Below are 21,745 nucleotides of genomic sequence, written 5' to 3'. Positions count from 1 at the left end.
CCAGAATGAGACCGGTGATAGGCCTGGTCGTGTGTCACTCAAAGTGCAGTCAGCGAATCAGAGGAGGGGCTGAAGAGGCAGGCGTAAACAGCCTGTTCTGTCTGCAGCTCCAGAGAGCGGCAGAAGAGAGGACATGGAAATACACATTGCAGCAGTTTTTTCGACTTTAAACCACTGATATATCATCTTAGGGGGACCAATACCTCAAATTAAATCCCAGAAAGGTGTAAAATATGGGGCCTTTAACTCCTTTATTCCTTTACTTTTATTGCAACAATATTTATGTAGTTTCTTAAATAGATCAGCTTTTGACTCTGCTGCCTATGAGAGTAGGTATTTAGTTTAGAAAGGCATAGAGGTAATGATGTCCGATCTACTGAGCGGGCCACATGACTTTCAGAATACTGCAATACAAGCCAGTAGCCAGTCAGATTTACCTTTAGCCTCAGCCTCACGTTCGGCTTTTAACGTTATTGCGATAAAGAGGCCGAAATGTCTGATGACGCCAAGGCACAACTAAAGATTATTATTTTCATTATAGCAACCAGTCCGACAGAGCCTAAATGTGATGGTTACACAACTGTTTCTTAAATTCTTGAATTGAGTGAGATGAAATGAGTTCATGACATGGTACATACATGTTGTAAATGTTAAATAAAGGGGGGCCTTTATTTGATTTGATATGTTTCTGTGCTGGTTATTAGAGAGATAACAGGATTAAGTACAACTGTATAATGTGTTTGCCTGCAATAACTTATTTATTATATTTGAACTTTAGGTGAGGGAAAGGTCCGGGGTCAGTTTCTGTTAGTAGTTCAGTGTTTAACTGAAGGAAGCTTCAGTTGTCTGCAGGTTGATGACGAGTTCTCAGAGCAGGGACGCATTCTGCTATCATCCACTGATGTCCTGTTGTTTTTGGCACAGAGCGTTACCTGAAAATGAAGCAGATGAGTGAGTCTCAGCCTTCTGCCTTTATGAACCATCTGATGAAGATTTCCAACAAAACCCAGGTAGACAACCCAGCACTATGACTTCCACTCAAATATTTACATAATGTCAGCTTAATATACGCTTAATACTGTATTATAATAATAGTAAAAACAATAAATGAATAAATACACATTTTATTGAACCCACTGTCTGTCTCTGTTTCCAGCCAGTGCTGGAGCAGCAACCATCAGGGCTGAGCAGCCTGGCCCAAGCATCCGACCTCCTGGAAATCTCTGTCCAGGCCTTGGAGGACAATCAGCAGGAGGGACTGCAGCCAACAGACATGGTGTCCCTCATTCAGCTACTCTCTCTGGCTGCTGACATCCCCTCACAGCCGTCTGCTGCTGCCACCAGCCACAGCCAGGACAGCATCCAGGAGCTCAGCCAGCACTTCATCAGCGTGGCAGACAGCATCATTAATGAAGAAAACGCCCTCAAGTGGCAGGCCATCAGAGAGGTAGCACTTATACCATAGGGGAAGCACTATCACACTTTTTCTATACCACCAGTATAGCTCCTCTCTGTGTGGTAGTTTTAGAGGCCGGATACATGAGGTGTTTGCAGATCTATGCAATGGGTTAGGCTAACCCTACTCTAACCCTAATTCTTATGATATATATCTAGTATTCAGCATATCTTAGATGAAGAAAGGAAATCATTTTGGCCATATCTCAAGGACACTTAAGGAATGTCATAATAATACGTTTTTCACGTATTATGTATTTTTCAGCTTCTATGCAGTCATTGCAAAAAAGGCTTTTCTATTTCATGTTTAGTTTGAGGAGGAATATTAGAGCCTTTAGAAAACCCAATTTAAATCTATATCAAGCAGTATTATTTGAGGTCATCGAGGTACTGGTTATCAGCTGCCATATGAAAATGATGAGTCTCAACATTCTGTCATTTTTTCATAAGTTGATGTTCCACCTGAAAATACTGCCAACCACCCAAGACAATGCACGCCTGTCTGAGTTCTTATATAACATTCAGGAGGTCACTTGTACCTTGACTGGTTTTCATATTTATTTATTTATTTATTTTAGCAAATTCCAGTGTAATACACAGAGTCTTGGTTGTGACTGTGTTGGGGTGAGAAAAGAATTCATGAAATTTGGATTGATGGACAGGCAGACTGGCATTTCAGCTCGTGAGCACTAGAGGGCAGTATGCCTCTGTAGATACAATATTATGGGAGCTCATCATCAGCATCAGAATGATTAAGTTAGCACAAGATTTATTGACAAACACTGTTACAGCCTCTGTTTGTCTTGATTAAGACATATTGCAATCATCCAATTGTCATATTCAGAATTTCTGAACAAAATAATTACTCAGAAAGGAAATAAATATTCAGAAAGGAAATAGTTCTCTAATCCACTTCATTGTTTGGACATTGTGCTCTCCCAAAACTCTATTACCTTTTTTTTAACCTTTTTTTGTCACTTCTGCCTCTGCACTATTGATGTGTGCAGAGTATGGATCCGTATAGAGTCTGCCTTGTGAGTGCTGTGAGTCTCTCAGAAATCTCCACCCCAACCCCCCACACCCCCACCCCCAGGCCTCTCGACACTCCCAAGGCCACCTCAGCCCAGACTCAATGAATGAGCAGCACTCTGAAAAACTGTAGCTGTACTCATCCACAAACCTTCCTCGCTGTACTCCCAGCTCTGTCTCCAAGGCTCAGCTCTTAAATGGGCACACTGAATTCAGAATGCGGGGTTTAAAAACAGACAATGGCAAAATCTATGATTGCACCATGCGTTATAGGCCTATCTCCCACTTCAGCCAAACTGTGCGTAGACTCTGGTAAACAGTTTACAGCACTAAAAGCGTGTGCTTATTGTGTGGCATATGAATGGTCATTTTGAAATGTACCTCTTTAGCTTTGACGACCGTGCGGAGTGGGGCAGAGTGGGTCAGTGTTGCTGCTGCTGAGACATCTGTGCTCTGTGAATTTTAGGTGGTGAATGGCCCCATGGATGTGGTCAAGAGTATTGACCGGATGGTGACCAGCCTGAGCCCTCACTTGATGGCAGAGACTGATCACCTGACCATTCACCGCCCCAATATCAGTAAGTGACACTCTCTCTCTCTCTCACACAAACACACACATATTTGCCCAGTACACACCTGGCAATAACATGCAGTTTCTGTGATCCGATCACAAGTGGACAGCTCTACGTGCATGCATTCACACCTGACATTAAAATGTGGACCTACATGCATCTCGTGATCGGATCTCAGATCGGATCTCACTTCCCTGCCCTATATGCAAATACGTCCATCTTTTAAACTTGCAAAGATGCAATGCATGGTGGGAAGCAGCAAGGAAAGAAATCAAAATAACACAGACAATTCCTTTAAGGCAGAGCAAATCGCTTCTGTTGTTTAAACAGTTTAAACGATGCCTCCGGCACCTGTATGTGTACTTATTTCCACTGACACAGAGGACGTCGGAGGAGAAGGTGGTCCTTTAAGTGGCCAGGGCAACATTCGCATTCACGCTGCTAAAAGAATGTAGACACATGAAGCCCAGACCAACTCTGAACGTGGTCTCGGGCGTGATCGGATCGCTGTCCTATCTGAGTGCATTCACACCTGTACTTAGAGCTGTCCACTTGTGATCAGATCACAAAAAAACACATGTTAATACCAGCTGTGTACAGGCTCACACACAATATTTACTGATAATTAAATGCAGGTTTTACACAATTATTGAATATGGACAGCCTTAGATTCATATTAATTGTAAGCCTGTCAGTGTTGTTCCATCCCTCTCTATTCTTAATCATCAAGGTTGTTACCTTATCAGTGGACACTATCAGCAGGTTTTTTGAACAGGGCTTTGTGAGATGTCCAGAGTGATATACCTCAGACCTAATGCGTGCTAACTACGACAGAAATTTGCAACAGAATTTTTCACGGCACCAAATATCAAATATTCACCATAACATTGCTCATAGTATAAAAATAATAATCTTGAAGCCTGACCTGGCAGAAACAAATGTGACAAAGTTCAAAATTAGCACATCTGTAAGAACTGAACAACCCTTTTTCTACACACACGGTTATTGTTTATTAGGTACACCTATACATTGTAATGCAAAAAGAAATCAGAGGAAAAACGATCTGGCAAAAATTTTTGTGTTAAGTTTCCACTGCTGAGTTTTTGTTGTCACTCAGTTAGTGTGATGGAACAACTCTCATAGACGCACACCGACACATTCCCTCACTTTCGATTCCTCTGCGTTAGCAAACAGGGAATGTTGAACTGTCTTTGCGAGTGATGATCATTGTGAAGACAGGTTCAGGTCATTTCCATTCGGTTCACTGGTTCGAACATTTGATACTATCCTATAACCAAGATAAAGGTTTATAATGGAAGCAGTGGAATATTTGATACCCTAGACGAATTCAGTGATGTTGTCAGAAACAAGGTAACTAAAATTGTGTTTGTCTGATATTTTCAGCCTCCTTTTATCCATCATTTTCATTTATTCAAAAACAAGCACTTACTGTCAATGTGTATTTGTTTTCATTTTAATGTTCGATGTCTTCTTTGCACCCATGAGTTGGCGTAAAATAGTAACCCTTTATCAATGTTAAGCTACCCTCATGTCAAGAATAAACATTCAGCAACACCGGTGCAATAGTCATGGCATATTAATATTACCCATATTTGGCAAGACCACAAGACCCAATACTATAGTGCATGACTCACTTCAGATGACTGTGCAACATCATTGCTCGCTCTTTCACTCATAAAAGGATCTTTACCTCTGCTGGAGACGTAGTCAGTCTGAACCATATCAAAATATATTTTTTAGATTATTTAAGAGGTTATTGTTTCCTATTTTTTTCTTATTTGAACGGTACAATTTGCTCTCTCTTGTGGTTAAATAACTAAATGTATGTAATCAGTTAGCCTGGTGGCCTCCTCAAGGAGGAGTCAGTGGTACTAGTTACTCAAAGCTGGATACTTAGAGCTACCAGCTACTTTACTTTGGTACTAAAGGCGAGCACAGTAAACCTCAACCATCATTCTACACATGGAGCTGCTGTGGCACAACCACTGTCACACAAATAAATATATCGGCTAAATAAATTCCTCTTGAGCCCGTGTTGATGTTATATTGGACAGAATAATAGTGAAAAGCATTGTTTAATCTTACCAGAATTACAAAAAAGTGTTTCATTAAATCCAACATACCACACATTCACCACTTGCATTATGATGATATGTATGTATGTGAACTTCTAAATGCTTAATTCAAGTTTTCTTAAAAGATGCCCAATTTTCCTTACCTCTGCAGTTGACATAATTAGCATGAAAAATCTCAAGTAGACTTTTAAGTTGAAATAAATCACTGACTTCTGGCACACATAAATGTACTAAAGTTGCCATGTTAACTTCTGTCCAGCTCAGGTAGATCAATTTAGATTATTATTAACCCATTATTAATTATGAAACCATAGTCTACAATACAAATCATCTTTGAAAAGTATTCAATCAGAATCAAAATGGATGTAATGATAACAGCTACTTATCTAAAGACACTTCTTAATGATGTAACTGAACTGTCTCCAGATTTTTTATGCAGAGAAATCGAACAGTGATTCTATTGTCCTGCCTTTATTAGAAGTGGAGGTGCAGCAGCAGTCACTGCAGGAAGGATTCAGAGGATCAATCTTCTGTGGGCCTGAGACAGAGAAGCACACCAACCTAGACTGTATTTCAGTCCCACTTCAGAAGATACAGGATCTCCATAACAACGGTAGGGAGATGCTGGAAGACCCTATCCTCTTCCTCCATTTGCACTTACAACAGTCACTTATTCAGAGTAGCTATCACAGTGCTGAGTGATAGCAGAGAGAAGACCATTTTATTAACCGAAGTCTTGCCGATAAATACAGTGGACAATATGCTAACAACAGAGTTGTAAATGTGTAGCATGCATTCACCTACTTACCCTCCCAAGGTCTCACAGTGAAGTGCAGATGGAGGCACATTGTTGGGTTTTGCAACTATTTATCCGAAACGATAAGTGATCCGAAATTAACAACATTTCTCTTAGTACTGTTTTGTTTGGCTGTCAGGTGCAAGCTGAAGGAAAGCTTAAACTTTCTGTTTTGTGCTGAATGTTTAGGCTTCAATAAGCTCACGTTGGTCAATACGTGGTATGGCTCTCTGCGGCCTCTTTTCAGTCCTGAGGAGAACATCACTATGGTTCCTACAGTCACGGATGGCAGCCAGAGGTAACATACAAACACAAACAGATCCTGAAATTATTTCTTTTTAAATATAATTTTCATGGTACCATCATCACAACTGTCACAGTATGGGAGTTTTTTTTTAATCCTGATAGTAAGCAACTTAGTTTCAATGTGGGCTCAAATGCTACTCAACTAAATGTTTAAGTTTTAGAGTTATGGTTAGTTTGGGGGTTAGGTTATTTTATTTTATATGAATTTAGAATTAGGCAGGTGGTGAATAGTGAATCTTAGACTCCAAAAGGTTATCGTGGGATTTAAAACTGCCTTTTTGCAAACGTTTAAGTCACTTGAGCTAAAATATCCATGTCCAAAATGGTGTGAACATACTATTTACCAAGTGATTGAAAGAAAATGTCAATTTTGTAAATAGCATATGTTTTGCTGTAAGTTATTGTTTATGTTCACCTAGGGACTGCAAATGTTAATAGGTAGTTTGGCTAGAGGCTAAATTTGTTACAATTCCTCTTGAGATTGTTAATAATGTGTTTTCACATTGTCTAAATCATCCCAAGGATTGTTTATATGAAAACAGTTTACAGTGGTTAGTACTGTTGTCTCACAGAAAGAAGGAGGTTTGCATGTTCTCCCTGTGTCTGTGTGAGTACTCTGGCTTCCTCCCAGGGGGTTGTGTTGACTGGGCACCTTAAATGACTGTAGGTGTAAATTAAAATTAATTAATTAAAATGTAATTAATTTTTCAAATTCAATTTTTGTTTTCCTTTGTAACCTACACCAACCATACATGGTACAACGAGCAGTGAAAGGCTTTATACAACTCTCCTTGACTTTTAAAGAATAAGAATTTACTATTCAGAGAGAAAAATATAGTGTGAGGAAGGAAGGAAGAAATATATACATGTAAATTATATATATCTGGTAAGGATGGGTGCATAAACAGTAGGCTGCATGGAATCAAGTGCAGAAGTACTACACTTTATGTTAGCCAAAAGCAAAGATTTTGGCCCTGATGCACAGGCAACCTGAATATATATATAAATAAATATATCATTCAGGCTCTAAATGCAACACATAATTCAGTTTTTTGCTGTAAGAAGCAGAATACAACTTGCTAATTTACTTTTGAGTGACACAAAATAACTTTTCTTTCATTTAGACAATCAAACTCTACTAATCTATCATTCTGGTTTGCAGCTTGCTCCTTGTTCTCATTATTAAGATGTATAAATCTGTGTACATAACCAGGTATTTGGGCACCGTCTTGGGCTCCTCTGTCATATCCACCACAGCGCTGGGAGATGACCAGCCGGTGAGCATGGCTGTTCACTTCCAGCTCCGGCACAGAGTACAGGTCAGCAAAATCTCTCAAATCATCTCATCATTATCATTTGGCTGTGGGGGTTGAGCAGTCATCTTCTAACCAGAAGGTTGGTGGTTCAATCCCAGCCTTCCCTATCTGCATACCAAATTGTCCTTGGGCAGAAATACTGAACCCGAAATTGCCCCTCATATCAAAAAAGTGCTGCCCATAGATGCATTGTATGAATGTGTCAAACTAAACTATACTGTAAAGTATGAATGGTCATCAAGACTAGAAATCCACTATATAAATACAGACTCTTTCTTTACATTATTTTTATTATGTGTTCAATATTTCCTCCAGAATCCCACTGGTACTGTGTATGATCCAGTGTGTGCATTCTGGGATTTTGATCTCACGTAAGTACCAACCAACTGTAATACCACAGTTATCTTAGCTGTTTCATTAAAAATGTAATAAATGCAGCAAAACTTTTAGATAGGAAAATATTTTCATTCTTGGCTTTCCTGTGTGTATGTAGATATTTATATGTGCTGTTTGTGCCTGACTAGTCCGGAGGCTGGTGGGTGGTGGAATACCAAAGGCTGTGAGGTAGTGTCCAAAGAATATGGATACACTGTGTGCCATTGCAACCATACCACAAATTTTGCATTGCTGCTGCAGGTTTATGAAGCCCAGGTAACATTCCTCACTTGAATTATTATTGTGTATTTGGTGTAGGCTTTCATCTACAGTATGTGCTGCTATGTATGGCTCACACTCTGTGTGTGTCTGTGTCAGAGGAGCCCAGAGAACGAAAACGCTCTGCAGGTGTTGACGTTCATCGGCTGTGGAGTGTCTCTGTGTGGCCTCCTCTTCACCTTCATCCTCTTCATCGCTGTGGGGTGAGTCACAAACGTTACAGAGTGCACTCTGTAAAGCGCAGAGGGTGAAAAGCATTTCATAAAACTCTGCCAGATTCACATCAATAAAAAAAGACAGAACATTGTGCTCTCTGGATATGTGAACAGCACCACAGTAAAGCATTTTTGGAAGAAAAAAAAGAAAACCCCTGTGAGAGCCTCACTCAGGTATTTTAAGGTGTGTGTGTTTGCATGCATTTATATGTGCATGTGTGGTCTTGGTACCACTCATTCTGTGGGGGCTTAAATCTGTTTACACAGTGACATTATTTGGACAAAACTAAACAAAAACTGTTTCTTTAAAGGCGGGGATGTTTCAACTTTAGGGTAATGTTAGGGTTAGGGTTCGGGTTAGGTTAAGTTAAGGTTAACGGGGCAAGCAGTGTTCATGTTTACGGTTCAAGTAAGTCTCCAGGAAATGAATGTCCATGGAAAGTCAATGTAATGTGTGTGTGTGTGTGTGTGTGTGTGTTCAAATCTTCTCAGTGTCCCTAAATCAGACCGTACCACTGTGCATAAGAACCTGATAGTTTCTCTGGGCATCGCTGAGCTGCTGTTGATGTGCAGTGACTGGGCATCTGCAAATGAGGTGGGAAACTGTATTATGAGGAGTAATAATAATTTAATAATGTTAAAAATAATACTAAATATGATTTCTCTATTCTTCACAAAATACAAATATTCACACAGACAGTAAAATATCTCTGGTCACCTGACCACAGTCTAATTCAGTCACAAGACATTCAAGGGCCCATATTGTGTAAAATACATTTTCTGGGCTTTTACTATCCGTAATGACTTGAAGGGGGTCAGTAGGGACCCTCAAAGTATGAAAACAGTCACTCCGCGGACTTTTTCACTCAGTCCATTCTAAGAAATATGTTATTGAAACATCTCGTTTCGTTCTTCCTCCCCGTATGATGTCATTCGGGATCGCACTCGTCTCTCAGCCCCACCCAGCCAGTACCAGTCCAGCCTCTGAACCCACCACCCCCGCTCCCCACCACCACCCCTCCACACCGAACACGACAAAAAGCAGACATGTTGCTGAGCTAGCAGCTTGTTAGCTACCACGTAGACGTTACTCCGTATTGAAACTCCGTTGTGAAACTCCGTACTGTAACTCGGGACATTACTCCTACATTGGCCGACTGTCCTGCTAAAACTTGAACAAACGTGAGGACGGTGTAACTTACCGCTCAGAAACATTCTGTTGTAACCGACTGTGAATATGTGACTGGTCTTCTGTAGCTGCAAACATAACAATATGACTTTCAGCTGTGTTTACCATCGTCAATGCGCCAGAATGAGACCCGTGATAGGCCTGGTCGTGTGTCACTCAAAGTGCAGTCAGCGAATCAGAGGAGGGGCTCAGGAGGCAGGTGAAAACAGCCTGTTCTGTCTACAGCTCCAGAGAGAGGCAGAAGAGAGGACATACAACATTGCAGCAGTTTGTTCGACTTTAAACCACTGATATATCATCTTAGGGGGACCAATACCTCAAATTAAATCCCAGAAAGCTGTAAAATATGGGCCCTTTAAGTAGTTGCTCACAACTGCTGTTCACTAGCTGGACGACGGCTTTATATTGAATGGCATCTTTGATAGCAGCATTCGGAGATGATTAATGAAAGTATGCTAGTCATCTCATGTGTTGAGAACAGGCATCATGTGTTGGGTATCAAGTAAAAATCACTATTTCTATATTAACAATTGCTCAAATGACTGATCATTAATGAGATGGCTATATAAATACAGTCCATTTACCATTCCCAATAAAGAGCTCAGTCAGTGTATACTGTATATTTTTTATCCTGAAGGCAGCGTGCTTCATGGTGACTGCACTCCTTCACCTCTTCTTCATGGCGTCCTTCTCCTGGATGCTAGTGGAGGGCCTGCTGCTCTGGAGCAAAGTAGTGTCAGTCAACATCAGTGAGGACCGCAGGATGAAGCTCTACTACATCATTGGCTGGGGTAAACTCTCACCTCTCTTCACTGGCTCGTCACATTTCTGAATGATTTATGACCTGGATAACTCTTTGTTTTATTGTACTTCATTGTTTTTAATTTATAACTCTATTAGTCTGTCAACTCAAATATCTGTCATCTACCAACTAATTCCACGTCTGTCTGTCTGTATGTGGAACGCATAAAGGGAATGTGAACCATTTATCTTATCGGCTTCATACTTGCCATGTGTATTCTTAGTGGTCCAGGGAAGTGAAGTTTGGACATGCAATATGATCAACATTTTTAGAATTTGAATAAACAGACTTCTACGTCCCCGGATAAACTACAGCAGGGGTCACAATTTAATCTCCCGTGGGTCAAAACTGTCCTGTCACCAATAATATCTGCCCTGCTAGATCAATTTAGTAATTTTTTTAACCAAATCAGACTGACATCACAGGACTCACGGGTGCTGATCTCCATCATGGCAACATACAAAGAATCACTTCCTCTCTGGCAATTTGTCTTCAAAGTAAATGCACAACATTCATTTTGTTGCTGCAATGCTTCATATCGACCTGAATTAAAGAGATTATATTTAAAAGAGTTGTGAACATGCAGCGTATGAACACATAAGTAAAGTTAAGCAAATGTTTCCAACTCGTTCCCAATAAGCCAGGTTTTCAATGGGCACTGCATTAGTCATTACTATGTGTAAAGTTATTTTGGTCTACAATCTGGTTAACCACAGGTGGTGACATCAAATAAAAATCTTGATGCTCTCACATAATCTAGGGATCCTTCACACAATCATCCTGCATCATAACACCATCACACCCGTTCTTCCATGTAGTGAATTTTATTTATTAAACCAGAATCCTTATCTCAGAATGTCAAGATAATTGTAATCTCAATAAACACCATGACTTTAATTGTAACTTTCCTTAGAAAAAGCTACCAAATTTGCTTTAATGTTAATTAACATTTGGTAAACATGTTTTTATTCCTGTTTTTCCACTTATTTAGTAGTCATCTAAATGTTTTCTCTATCTATAGAGATAATACATTGACAGCTGAATCCTAGAGCACCTGATTGTTGTGGGGTTGTTTAGTGACTGGATTGTGACTTGCTTGTTTGTGCTAACTATTCCCAATATATCATAGTTATTGTAAGTATTAAATGTTTAATATGAAGGTAATCAACATACTATACTTCAACCTTAACCCAGTTTGAAATAAAGAAAACTACGCCTGCAGCTGCTATTGTTCATGTTCCCAAATCCAGCCGTATGTGTTGTGTCACAAACTGAGCTGAGGACAGTGTGTGAATATGGTGTCCCTCTCAGCCATCTGTGCAGATGTGATCAATGTTCCCCTTTAGACTAAATAAACCAAGAGAAGAGAACAGACTAAATATTCTGCGCAATACATGGCAGAAGTCACTGTTCCATAAATATCTTAAGACATCTTTTTTTGTTGTCACAACATGCCCACATTTCATTTTCTTTTATTGAATTGTTTTTCAGGACTGCCTGTTCTAATAGTTGGTGTAACACTGGCAGTATCAGTGGACAAATACAAGGCAGATGATCACTGCTGGCTCAATGTGAAGACTGACACCATCTGGGCCTTTGTGGGACCTGTAATATTTGTCTTGGCGGTATGTAAATGTTGTGTGTGTGTGTGTGTGTGTGTGTGTGTGTGTGTGTGTGTGTGTGTGTGCGTGTTTGAGTGTGAGTGGTATATGAACTCTAGTCTTAAGAACCTGTCTTCTCATACCTCTCCTCTCTCCCCCATTTTTCTCCACTCGCCCCAATCGGAGGCAGGTGGCCGCCCATATTGAGTCTGGTTCTGCGAGTTAAGAGGGAAATTTATCTCTACACTTAATTTTGGAAGGTCTCAACCTCAAGTGCCTTGAGATAATGTATGTTGTGATTTGATGCTATACAAATAAAAAAAAAGAATTGAAATCGAATTATCTTGCGCAAGAACACTGTCATATTTAGACTGGAGGAGATGGGGATCGAACCACCATCCTTCTGACAAGCTAGACACCATCAATAACGTCTTCTGGTAACTTATAAATGCTCAAAGTCCCAATTGTCTTGACCCTGATTGGGGCTGTGGCTGAGGGGCAAGATACTGAACCCCAATTATCCCTCATAAAAAAGTGCTGCCCATAGATGCACTGTATGAATGGGTGAATGGCAATAACCTGTACTGTAAAGCGCTTTGAGTAGCCATCAAGACTAGAAAAGCGCTACATAAATACAGACCATTTACCATTTCATACAGAGAAGCCCATTGCAGGGCACCCACTAGGTGACCTGATAGCACTGGTGCCCCGCATATGGAGATTTGAGCCTTCCTATAGTGGCCACAGGATTGTTGCTAACCCGGCCCGTTGCTAGGTGTCTTCCCTGCTCTCTTTTTCCATTTCATACTAACAGTCTCTTAAAACCCAAAAAGCCTGCAATATTTAACACAACCATGGTACGCAATAAAACAACAAATACAATACACAATACACAATACAACCAAGTAAAGAAATGCCTACAACAAAAGTGTTTCCAGAGGACAGAAAAAAATTGATGAATACAGCTCGGACATGCTCTTTCCAAAATGAGTTACTTCAAGATAATGAAGTGTTGTAGAATCAGCTTAAATGTAAGTGACCCATCTGAATTGATCACTTTGTCTATTCATTTTAGATCTGTATGTTTGCAGTGTTGTCAAACTGGAGATGGTCTTTTCTTGACTTACTTGTGTTTTATTTATTTGCATGTTTCCTTGTGTTACAGTGCATTGACCTAATAGGGCCGCTATAACAGGGTCCCCTATGATTTTGCATCTCACACAGACAGAAACAGACATACCAGCACTTGCATAGGAATTAACTTTATATTGATGTTACTCCACAGACCCAGAATTGGTTATGTAAGCATACCAGGGAACACAGGGAAAATAGCAGTAAAAGTTAGAGAAGAATGTAAACAACTGTCTCCACTGTGTTTACCCTCTTTCTCTTTATTTTATTTTGGTTCCACCTCAGAAAACCAGGGAGCAAGAAAAAATAAAATAATGTCTTGTGCATGTGTGAAAATAGTTTTCTGTGATGTGATTCCCTGCGTGAATGTCCCTTGCTCTGCATGTAAGCAGGAGGCCAAGTGGATCTGCAGCGGCACATCTCGTGTTTTCTGGAGGCCATGTTGATCCTGTTGTCCTCTGCCTGCAGGTCAATGCAGTTGTGCTGTGTCGGGTTGTCATGGTGACGGTTTCCAGTGCTCATCGTCGTGCTAAGATGCTCAGTCCAAGCTCAGCATCAAAGTTGCAGACCTTTGACCTCACCTGGTGAGATACAATGGTTTCTCTCTCTCTCTCTCTCTCTCTCCCCTACTCTCTTTCGTCAGGCTTTGCCTCTTATGCGCCCACGCTCTCTCGCATACACTCTCTCACAAATACACAGTTGCTTTCTGGTCTAGGCAGCACAATAGTCATTAGAGACAGTGTGAGAGAATGGGAGTTAGGCTCAGGATCCTGCTGTGGGAGCTGTCTGGGCTTATCAGTTTAACACCTGGTCCCAAATCTGTGTGCGTGTGAGTGTGTGTGTGTGTGTGTGTGTGTGTGTGTGTGTGTGTGTGTGTGTGTGTGTGTGTGTGTGTGTGTGTGTGTGTGTGTGTGTGTGTGTGTGTGTGTGTGTGTGTGTGTGTGTGTGCCTGCATGTGTACATACAGTGAATTCTGCCACATAAAGAGTTTTTAAAATAAAAAAAATAGTTTTTCCGTCTTATCCAAACCAGCAGTGCTTAGTCTTTTAGACCTTTTACAATGTGATCAGTGTCTAAAACATTAGTTGTGAGAGCAACAAGTAAAAATACTAACTTTAACTTTTCTGCCACTCACTAACCACTAAAGACTGAAGTGTTCCGGGTAATTCAAAACTCAGCATTTTCAACCATGAATACAGAAAAAAAACTTCCTCAGCATACTTAATAAACAGTATCTCCACTTTGCCATGACTTGGCCTCTATGCACATTCTATATGCTGTTCATAACCTACTGTACCTGTGATGCGTATATATGTATATGTGTATATATATATATATATATATATATACACACTGAGTAGCAAACATTACTTCCTCTTTCCCTTTGTCAGGTCTGTTTATGTTGACTATGGTGGCAGGATGATAGAACAAACATTTCTAGTAATCCTGTTTGCCTGGTGATAAAATATATTGTGGTGGCGCAGTTTTGCTTTTGTTTTATTTGGGGGGGGCTAGCAAATTAAAGCCAGACTCAACAAAAACAACACAACACACGATATGCCAATCCTGTAGCCTTCATCAAGCTGCTGAGCAATGCTAAACTGCCACAAAAATGTAGCCTCAATGTGTCTAAGTGACTGTGGCAACTTTCATGGCGTTTGCTTTTTTAAGAGAGATGTTTAAGGTCTCGTACCCCCGTCGTTGTCCACAGTACCTCCGTGCCGGCACTTTGAAACAGCAAACAGAAAAACAATAAAAGACATTACTTACACCACATCCAGTTAGTCAACTCTGTTTCTCATAACAAGAGCAGGTGAAGCCCGGGTGCAAGCTCATCCTCATCAATTGCTGCTGAATCTGTAAATCACGTCGGTCCGGACCAAGCTCCTTTACCCTATTTGTTTCTTGTTGCAATGTTTTTTGGAAAGAAATGATCAGATTTGCAGAGTTCCCCTTGAAGTCTCCATATCTTTGCCGGTCAGCTCAGGGCAGAAGTAACTCAGTGACAGTGGATGTACCTGAGACGCATCGTGAGTCGTCCAATCACATGAGATAAAAAAAACGTAAATCAATACCTATTTGCTGTAAATGGAAAATCTGCAAGAACTAATTAGAGGGCAGCCCCAGATCCTGTGGTTGCCAAAAGTTTAAGCACCGCCATTCACTTCCAACGTCCTTTGCCACAGGCAGAAATTAACCAAATACAATTTGAAAACTTATATTGAATGCTCACAGGCGCTTAAGGTCTACCAGGAGCATTGTATGAGTAAACTATTATTATCTAATTAAATTATGTTTAACATTTGTATACAGGCTTTTTTGTCTCAGGGTGTTGGAGGGCTGTATTTACCAGCCACCACTGCCTGTTTTAGTATTCTTAGTAAAGCCAAAGATGCTTGGACCTTACTGTGAGCAGTTTCTGTGGAATAAATAATCCGAATGAAAACGGTTGATAGAAAGGTCTGTGGAGTAGCCAGACCAGTGTGAACACTTAGATGCTGATGTGATTTTATTCATGTATTGTTTCAACCCTGTGTGCATACAACTGAAAGCCTATCCACTTGGGTGGGTGGCAGAATTGTCAGGGAGAGATATTTTTCAAAATCTGTAACGAGATACCACATGAGGGAAGTTAGAATTTAAGAAAACCTTCCTTTTAATGTATTGAACTGTGATTAGGTGATTTACCTGTACAATACATGTGCAGCATAACATTATCTAAATCTCCCTCATGTTGTAAGGATTGTAAAGTAAATGGATTATAAGACGTCAATGTGCCATTTGTATTAGGGACATTATTCTGTCAGTACTGTGCTCTTTCAGAGGTTATTACACAGGTTAGTACACTAGAATTGGTAGATGTTACTAATATATCTTATGGCTGAGGAGAGACTACGATCTCTTTTCATATTCAGGTTTCTAAAAAAGTCCTTCAACCCAACATGCAGCAGCTCTCTTCCATCCAGAATTTCTTTTCACACATTTGTCTTAGAGTGATGAAAATTCCACAATGCCATTCCCCCTCTCACTATGTCTCTTCATTCCCTCACAAACAGACTGAAAGTAGATGTCTGTGCCAGCTCAAGAGTGTTATGTGAATTCAGGAGATTAGAGGGAAAAACGACTTTCAAAAATAAAAGGGAAGAGCGTTCTCTTCCCTTTTATTTTGAGTGCCGGCTTTGTCCTTGCACAGACACAGTGCAGTATGAAAATTCAATCTCTCTACCCAGGTGCAGCAGTGTGACAACAATAGTGGTTTGAACAAAGGCAACCTTTTCTGCCTTGCCCCATGAAATGGTTATGGGCCATATAAGCACCAGGATCATTGAAAGCATGATTGCAAAGGAACAGGAGTATGACTGTGGTAGGCGGTAAAATCTATCGCTGTGAAGAGATGTTTGATGTGAATTCAATGAAGAAATATTCTATAAATGTCATCAAAATACCTTGAAAACTCCACTTTGCTGAGTCCTTCTGTCTGCCTATACTCATGTGTAGTTCCCAGTTCTCACAACAGTGTGGAGTTTTGTTTCAGTAGCCTGGTAGATGTCATTCTTATGCATCTCCATTTTAGAATTCATGTGTTGAATTCATACGCATACTACATGTGCATTTATGATTTTTGTGCGTGCATTCTGTGTATGTTTGCAGGGCTGTGACACGTCCAGTGCTCATCCTGCTGCCCGTGCTGGGGCTGACCTGGCTGTGTGGGGTGCTGGTCCATCTGTCTGTTGTAGTCGCCTATGTCTTCATCGCTCTTAATGCCTTCCAGGTAAACAAACACATGCGATATCTGCAGAATCTTTTATTTATCAAAATGTTTCTGTTTCAAATCAAATACCTTTTACATTTTGGATAACGGTTCAAATTTAGGGGTTACCTAAAGCAGTCATGCTTGGTTTTTAACTTGGTCAGAATCTATATTTGTGTTAATAACAAGGTGAAAACAATGTGACAATGGAAAATATGTCCTCATTGTGAGTTTCAGCTCATCGTTAAAATCTGGCAGCTGTTTTCCGTAGGCTAAAACATAACTCACAAAATATATTGTTGCTCTGTAACTGCTTCATGTGTAAATAAGTAGTTTGCAAATATTTTACCACATCGTCTAAACAGGTGACATGTCAGTGTTGTGGTCTACCATGTTTCTGCTACCCACAAGTGACCAAGACAACAAAAGAGTTATTGCATCTGTCATTATGACACAAGAATAATTAAAGTTGCAGTGTGTAGAATTTGGTGACATCTAGTAGTGAAGTGTCATGTTGCAGCTGAATACCCCTCACCTCACCCTCCCCTTCCAAACATGAAAGAGAACCTGTGCTAACCTTTATTTGTCATAAAAACTCAAAGGGTGTTTAGACTGTAAAAAACATGGCAGCTCCGAAGAGAGAACCGGCTCCCAATGTAAATATCAAGTATTTAAATACATAGGGCCCATTCTAGGCTAAAGAAAACAACAATTCATACAATGTAAATGATTACACACTATTTAAGTTTCTGCCAATAGATCCCTTTCAGCTAAATCTTAAACACTGAACCTTTAAAGTGCTGAATGATGACCAGCAATGCACAGCATAAACCAGCTGAAGAAGACGGTTGTACACATTGTACAAATAGAGCTTTTCCATCAATCATGCATTCAATCATACAATCTGGGGTTCAGACCCCCGACACCTGATTCATGATCGACCCCCTCTACCTCCAGAGTTATAGCTGCCCACTTATGCTGGAACTTTACAATTCATTCAGTTAAAGTTAAAATGAATATCCTCTGATCAGACATTTTAATGATTGTACACAGATAAAATCAGAACATGCATAAAGCTGTAATACAGACTTCCACAGTCTCGTCTGGTGATACAGGAAGACATAGCTGCTATATCCAACCCCTCGCCACTGCTGCAGGTGCAGCCTCATTTTTTTAGCTAATGTGACAAAACCAATTTTTTATTTCATTTCACTATTAAATGAATATGAAATTATTATTCTATTCTATTTAAAGATCGATAATTGGCCTAAGAAAGCATTGCACTCAAGTCAGCAGTGTGCCTCAGTCATATAGCGTAGTGATGTTGTATATTATATTCTTAAAGCATTGGTGAGCCAGGGAATTAATGCTTTTTCAACTAATTGCAGACAATAAAGTGTATAGTACAGTACAGTAATCCAGAGGGGTTGAAACTGAGGAATGAATTACTTTTGAGGTCAAAAGCAGAAAGACATTTTTAGATTTTAGCGATAAAAACCTGACTGTTTAACCCATTACCACAGTTCCCATCTTAATCAGTTTTTAAAGGTAAACATGTTGAAGTGTTTAGTTAGGGTTCATAACAGAAAACAATGGACTGGATGTATGTCACTGATTGACCATATGGTGTGTGTGTGTGTGTGTGTGTGTGTGTGTGTGTGTGTGTGTGTGTGTGTGTGTGTGTGTGTGTGTGTGTGTGTGTGTGTGTGTGTGTGTGTGTGTGTGTGTGTGTGTGTGTGTGTGTGTGTTGCGGATACCACTGGGAGACAAGTCATACCGGATCAACCTCCTTTATTCCTCCCCTGATAACACAGCACTCACTTCCTCTCTCTCACACCCTTCACTTACTGCACACTATATCCACACCCTGGTTCTGTTATGCTTATACCTTCTATCCATTTTGTGCATCTCCACATGTCTGTTCCTACGCCACCCACCCCTCCATGCTCTTCCGCAGTCTTTAATTAATCAAAATGAACTAGCCCCTGGGTGACCCCCAGAGAGCTGCTTGTTAATTTAGATTTACTGCCAGTGTCCAGCTGAGGGCAGATAACACTACAGTAGGAGTTCCTCATGCAGTTATGAGGGTGATGCTGGGCCAGCCCGTTTTCTTCTTATTACCCCCAAAAAATCTTTTTTTAATTGGCTGCTTCAACAGACTATAAAAGCAAGTATTATGGAGAGCCTGTGGGTCACGAAAGCAGAAAACAAGCACTAGTAGGACAAGACTAGGTTGAATAATAACATCCAGCAGAGGTTTTAGTTTAGAGGTTTAACTAAACCCTTAGCTAAAGTGTGGTGGTCTCAGCATGTGATTTTATCTGTCACCAAACCACTCCTGTCTTTCACATGTCAGTAGTAACCAGTAATCAGCATATGTACCTGTGTGAGACTACAAAGGACCTACTGCATTTGTGATTGTGCAACAATATATTCATAATCATATTCAAATGACTGAAAAGTTGAAAGAATTTTAATTAGTATTGATAAATAAGTCTTTGAGCTTGATGATATGAATTAAACTTTGTGGCTGGTGAGGTGCTGCATGTGCACCCTCTGCTGACCGGCAGCCACTGGTCTCAACAAAGAATAATTTGGTCAGTGATTTTTGTATGGTATTGAGCATAGTGCACATAGCATTAGTTCAGGCATGTCACAATGTAAAGCTCATCCACAATACTTAAGCTGACAGCAGCAGATCTCTATACCAGCTCACATCAGAGGATGGCTCAGCTGATCCCCTCCATATGTTTTCAAATGGCAAAGTTCATATTGCGTGTTCTATTAAAGCTGCTTTAGCTTCCAACTAGTAACGTGTGCCTACTTTTGCAATAGGCATTGATTATACCACCTTCAGTTGCTGTTTACATGCACATGATCATAAGAACCAGCATTTCAATTAAAAGCACTTCAAATATTTGCACTCTCCACACTAGAACCTATTTAGGAATGTTGTTTTTTCAATGCTACAAGTTAGGGAGTTTGTTAAAATGTTGCAACTATACCATTTAAATTACAGTTAAATAACTTAATTAATGCAGAGCAAGCTTAAACCTGTGTCTTCTTCAGCATCAGCAAAGCAGAGATTTAAAAATGTTGTTTTTGTAGAGAAAGACACAACACTTGATCAACAGTCACTATAGAAGCAGAGGAAGTTTGTCTGTAGCCCATAAAACATGTATAAACATAAAACCAATGAAAAGTCAGTTTGAGGCTTAGTCTGATTAATGTGTCTTAAAATGTTCTTCAATAATATTTGACCATGCTTACACTTCTGTTTATGAACATAATGGGCTCCGCCCTGCTCACATCACAGACTTATGTACATTATAATTTAGATGTATATGTAGTGTGTATATTTTTCCCCCAGTAGAAAAATGAAAACATTAATAATTTTTTTGTGTGAAGGACTCCCTAAGAGGAAAAGATGGAGGTAGTGTTATACAGAGACTAATATACTCTTAAGAGGAGGTCAGGGTGGATTGTTGGGAGCAAAATTAGCACTGACTTTAACACGGGCGATAGCAGTTTTTATCCTAAGTCACCAACTGCCAAATTTGGTTTCTTATTAACGATGACCATGATTTTCCTCCATTACATTAACTCTACCAAGGCCTTATATGCCATCAGATCAGAAAACACTCAATGAATCGTTCTTTCAACTGTCACGTATTTTGTTTTGGAAGTCCCTGATAATGTCAGGGTTAATGCTAAATTGGTTGACTTCTTATTAGGCTAAATCCCCATGGTACTTCTGCTGAATTGCTAACCTGTTCCAGAACAGGTTAAGTAGGTAACAAATCAAACCCTGTCAACGTGCTACGTTCAATGGAGATTCGGGCACAGAATGCAGGACAGACTCGAGGATGCAGTTTAACAGATTATTGAAATGGAGAATAATGGTGGGACTCACGGGGAGGCAGGCGGTGGAGTGGCAGTGAGGGATCCAGTGGCTTCAGCAGGCAACAGAGGGGAATAGTGAAGACGGCTGGCGGCGGACATGTTAGCAGGTGGTGTTGATCAGGAGCTGGCAGTCTGGGATGGTTCTGAACACAAGGAAACAAGAAGTTGGTCATGAGCACAGGCAAGGTAAGATAGAGCTAATGTCAGACGTAGCTCCACAGTAGTGGACGGAACGATCTGGCAAAGAGGTTGAAGTACTGCAGGAGGTGATGAGGGGATGAGCATTAGGTGTACCAGCTGCCAGAGCTCAGGAGCAGGAAGCCACCTCCACACACAAACACACACACACACACACACACAGAGGCAGGGTGGGACACAGAGAGGGGTTGGAGGAGAGGTGGAGATCATGACAGTATCCCCCCTCTAATGGGAGCCTCCAGGTGACCCACCCGGCTTCTCCGGATGTTTCTGATGGAACTCCCTGACCATGGTTAGATCCAGGATGAAGGAGTGGGGGAACCCAGGAACGTAGTATGTGTCACATACTGCTCATGTGACACCACATGAGCAGTATGGAGGCATGTTAATTTTTTTCTGTTGTTTTATTACATCTGAAGAAGGACTCTGCATTGACTTAAATTGTATTCTGCTCTAACACTGTTTACCCCTGAGACTCCTAAAGTGTTTTGTGGACTCAAACAGTTCACCCACCCTTCCATCGGTATCGTGGTGAGTAGATAATGAGTGAATCTTTCTTTCTGGGTGAACTATCCCTTTTTTGAGCTTTGCCAATAAACGTGTGGAAGGGAATCAGCTGAGCCATCAGTCCCATATGTACACCGATGACTACTGATGACGTATCTGGTTCCCTCAAGGACTACTAATGACATAACAGCTCCCTGAAGTGCAGTCCCAATTCGTAGGGGAGG

General features: G+C 40.5%; 1 protein-coding gene across 1 annotated transcript in view; it reads left to right on the top strand.

Moving 5' to 3' along the window:
* adgrd2 (adhesion G protein-coupled receptor D2) overlaps window positions 1-21,745 on the top strand; it is a 40,258-nt gene that overhangs the window by 5,434 nt on the left and 13,079 nt on the right. The window contains exons 6-19 of the mRNA XM_035166931.2: window positions 925-1,010; window positions 1,157-1,447; window positions 2,951-3,062; window positions 5,631-5,765; window positions 6,138-6,246; window positions 7,468-7,573; window positions 7,886-7,941; window positions 8,095-8,221; window positions 8,324-8,427; window positions 8,932-9,034; window positions 10,266-10,419; window positions 11,922-12,055; window positions 13,631-13,746; window positions 16,814-16,934. Of these exons, the coding sequence (XP_035022822.2) occupies window positions 925-1,010; window positions 1,157-1,447; window positions 2,951-3,062; window positions 5,631-5,765; window positions 6,138-6,246; window positions 7,468-7,573; window positions 7,886-7,941; window positions 8,095-8,221; window positions 8,324-8,427; window positions 8,932-9,034; window positions 10,266-10,419; window positions 11,922-12,055; window positions 13,631-13,746; window positions 16,814-16,934 (1,754 nt within the window). The remainder of the gene's footprint in view (window positions 1-924; window positions 1,011-1,156; window positions 1,448-2,950; window positions 3,063-5,630; window positions 5,766-6,137; window positions 6,247-7,467; window positions 7,574-7,885; window positions 7,942-8,094; window positions 8,222-8,323; window positions 8,428-8,931; window positions 9,035-10,265; window positions 10,420-11,921; window positions 12,056-13,630; window positions 13,747-16,813; window positions 16,935-21,745) is intronic.

Source organism: Hippoglossus stenolepis, chromosome 9 (assembly GCF_022539355.2).
Source record: "Hippoglossus stenolepis isolate QCI-W04-F060 chromosome 9, HSTE1.2, whole genome shotgun sequence".
NCBI lineage: Eukaryota > Metazoa > Chordata > Actinopteri > Pleuronectiformes > Pleuronectidae > Hippoglossus > Hippoglossus stenolepis.
This window is presented reverse-complemented; position numbering and strand designations above follow the sequence as displayed.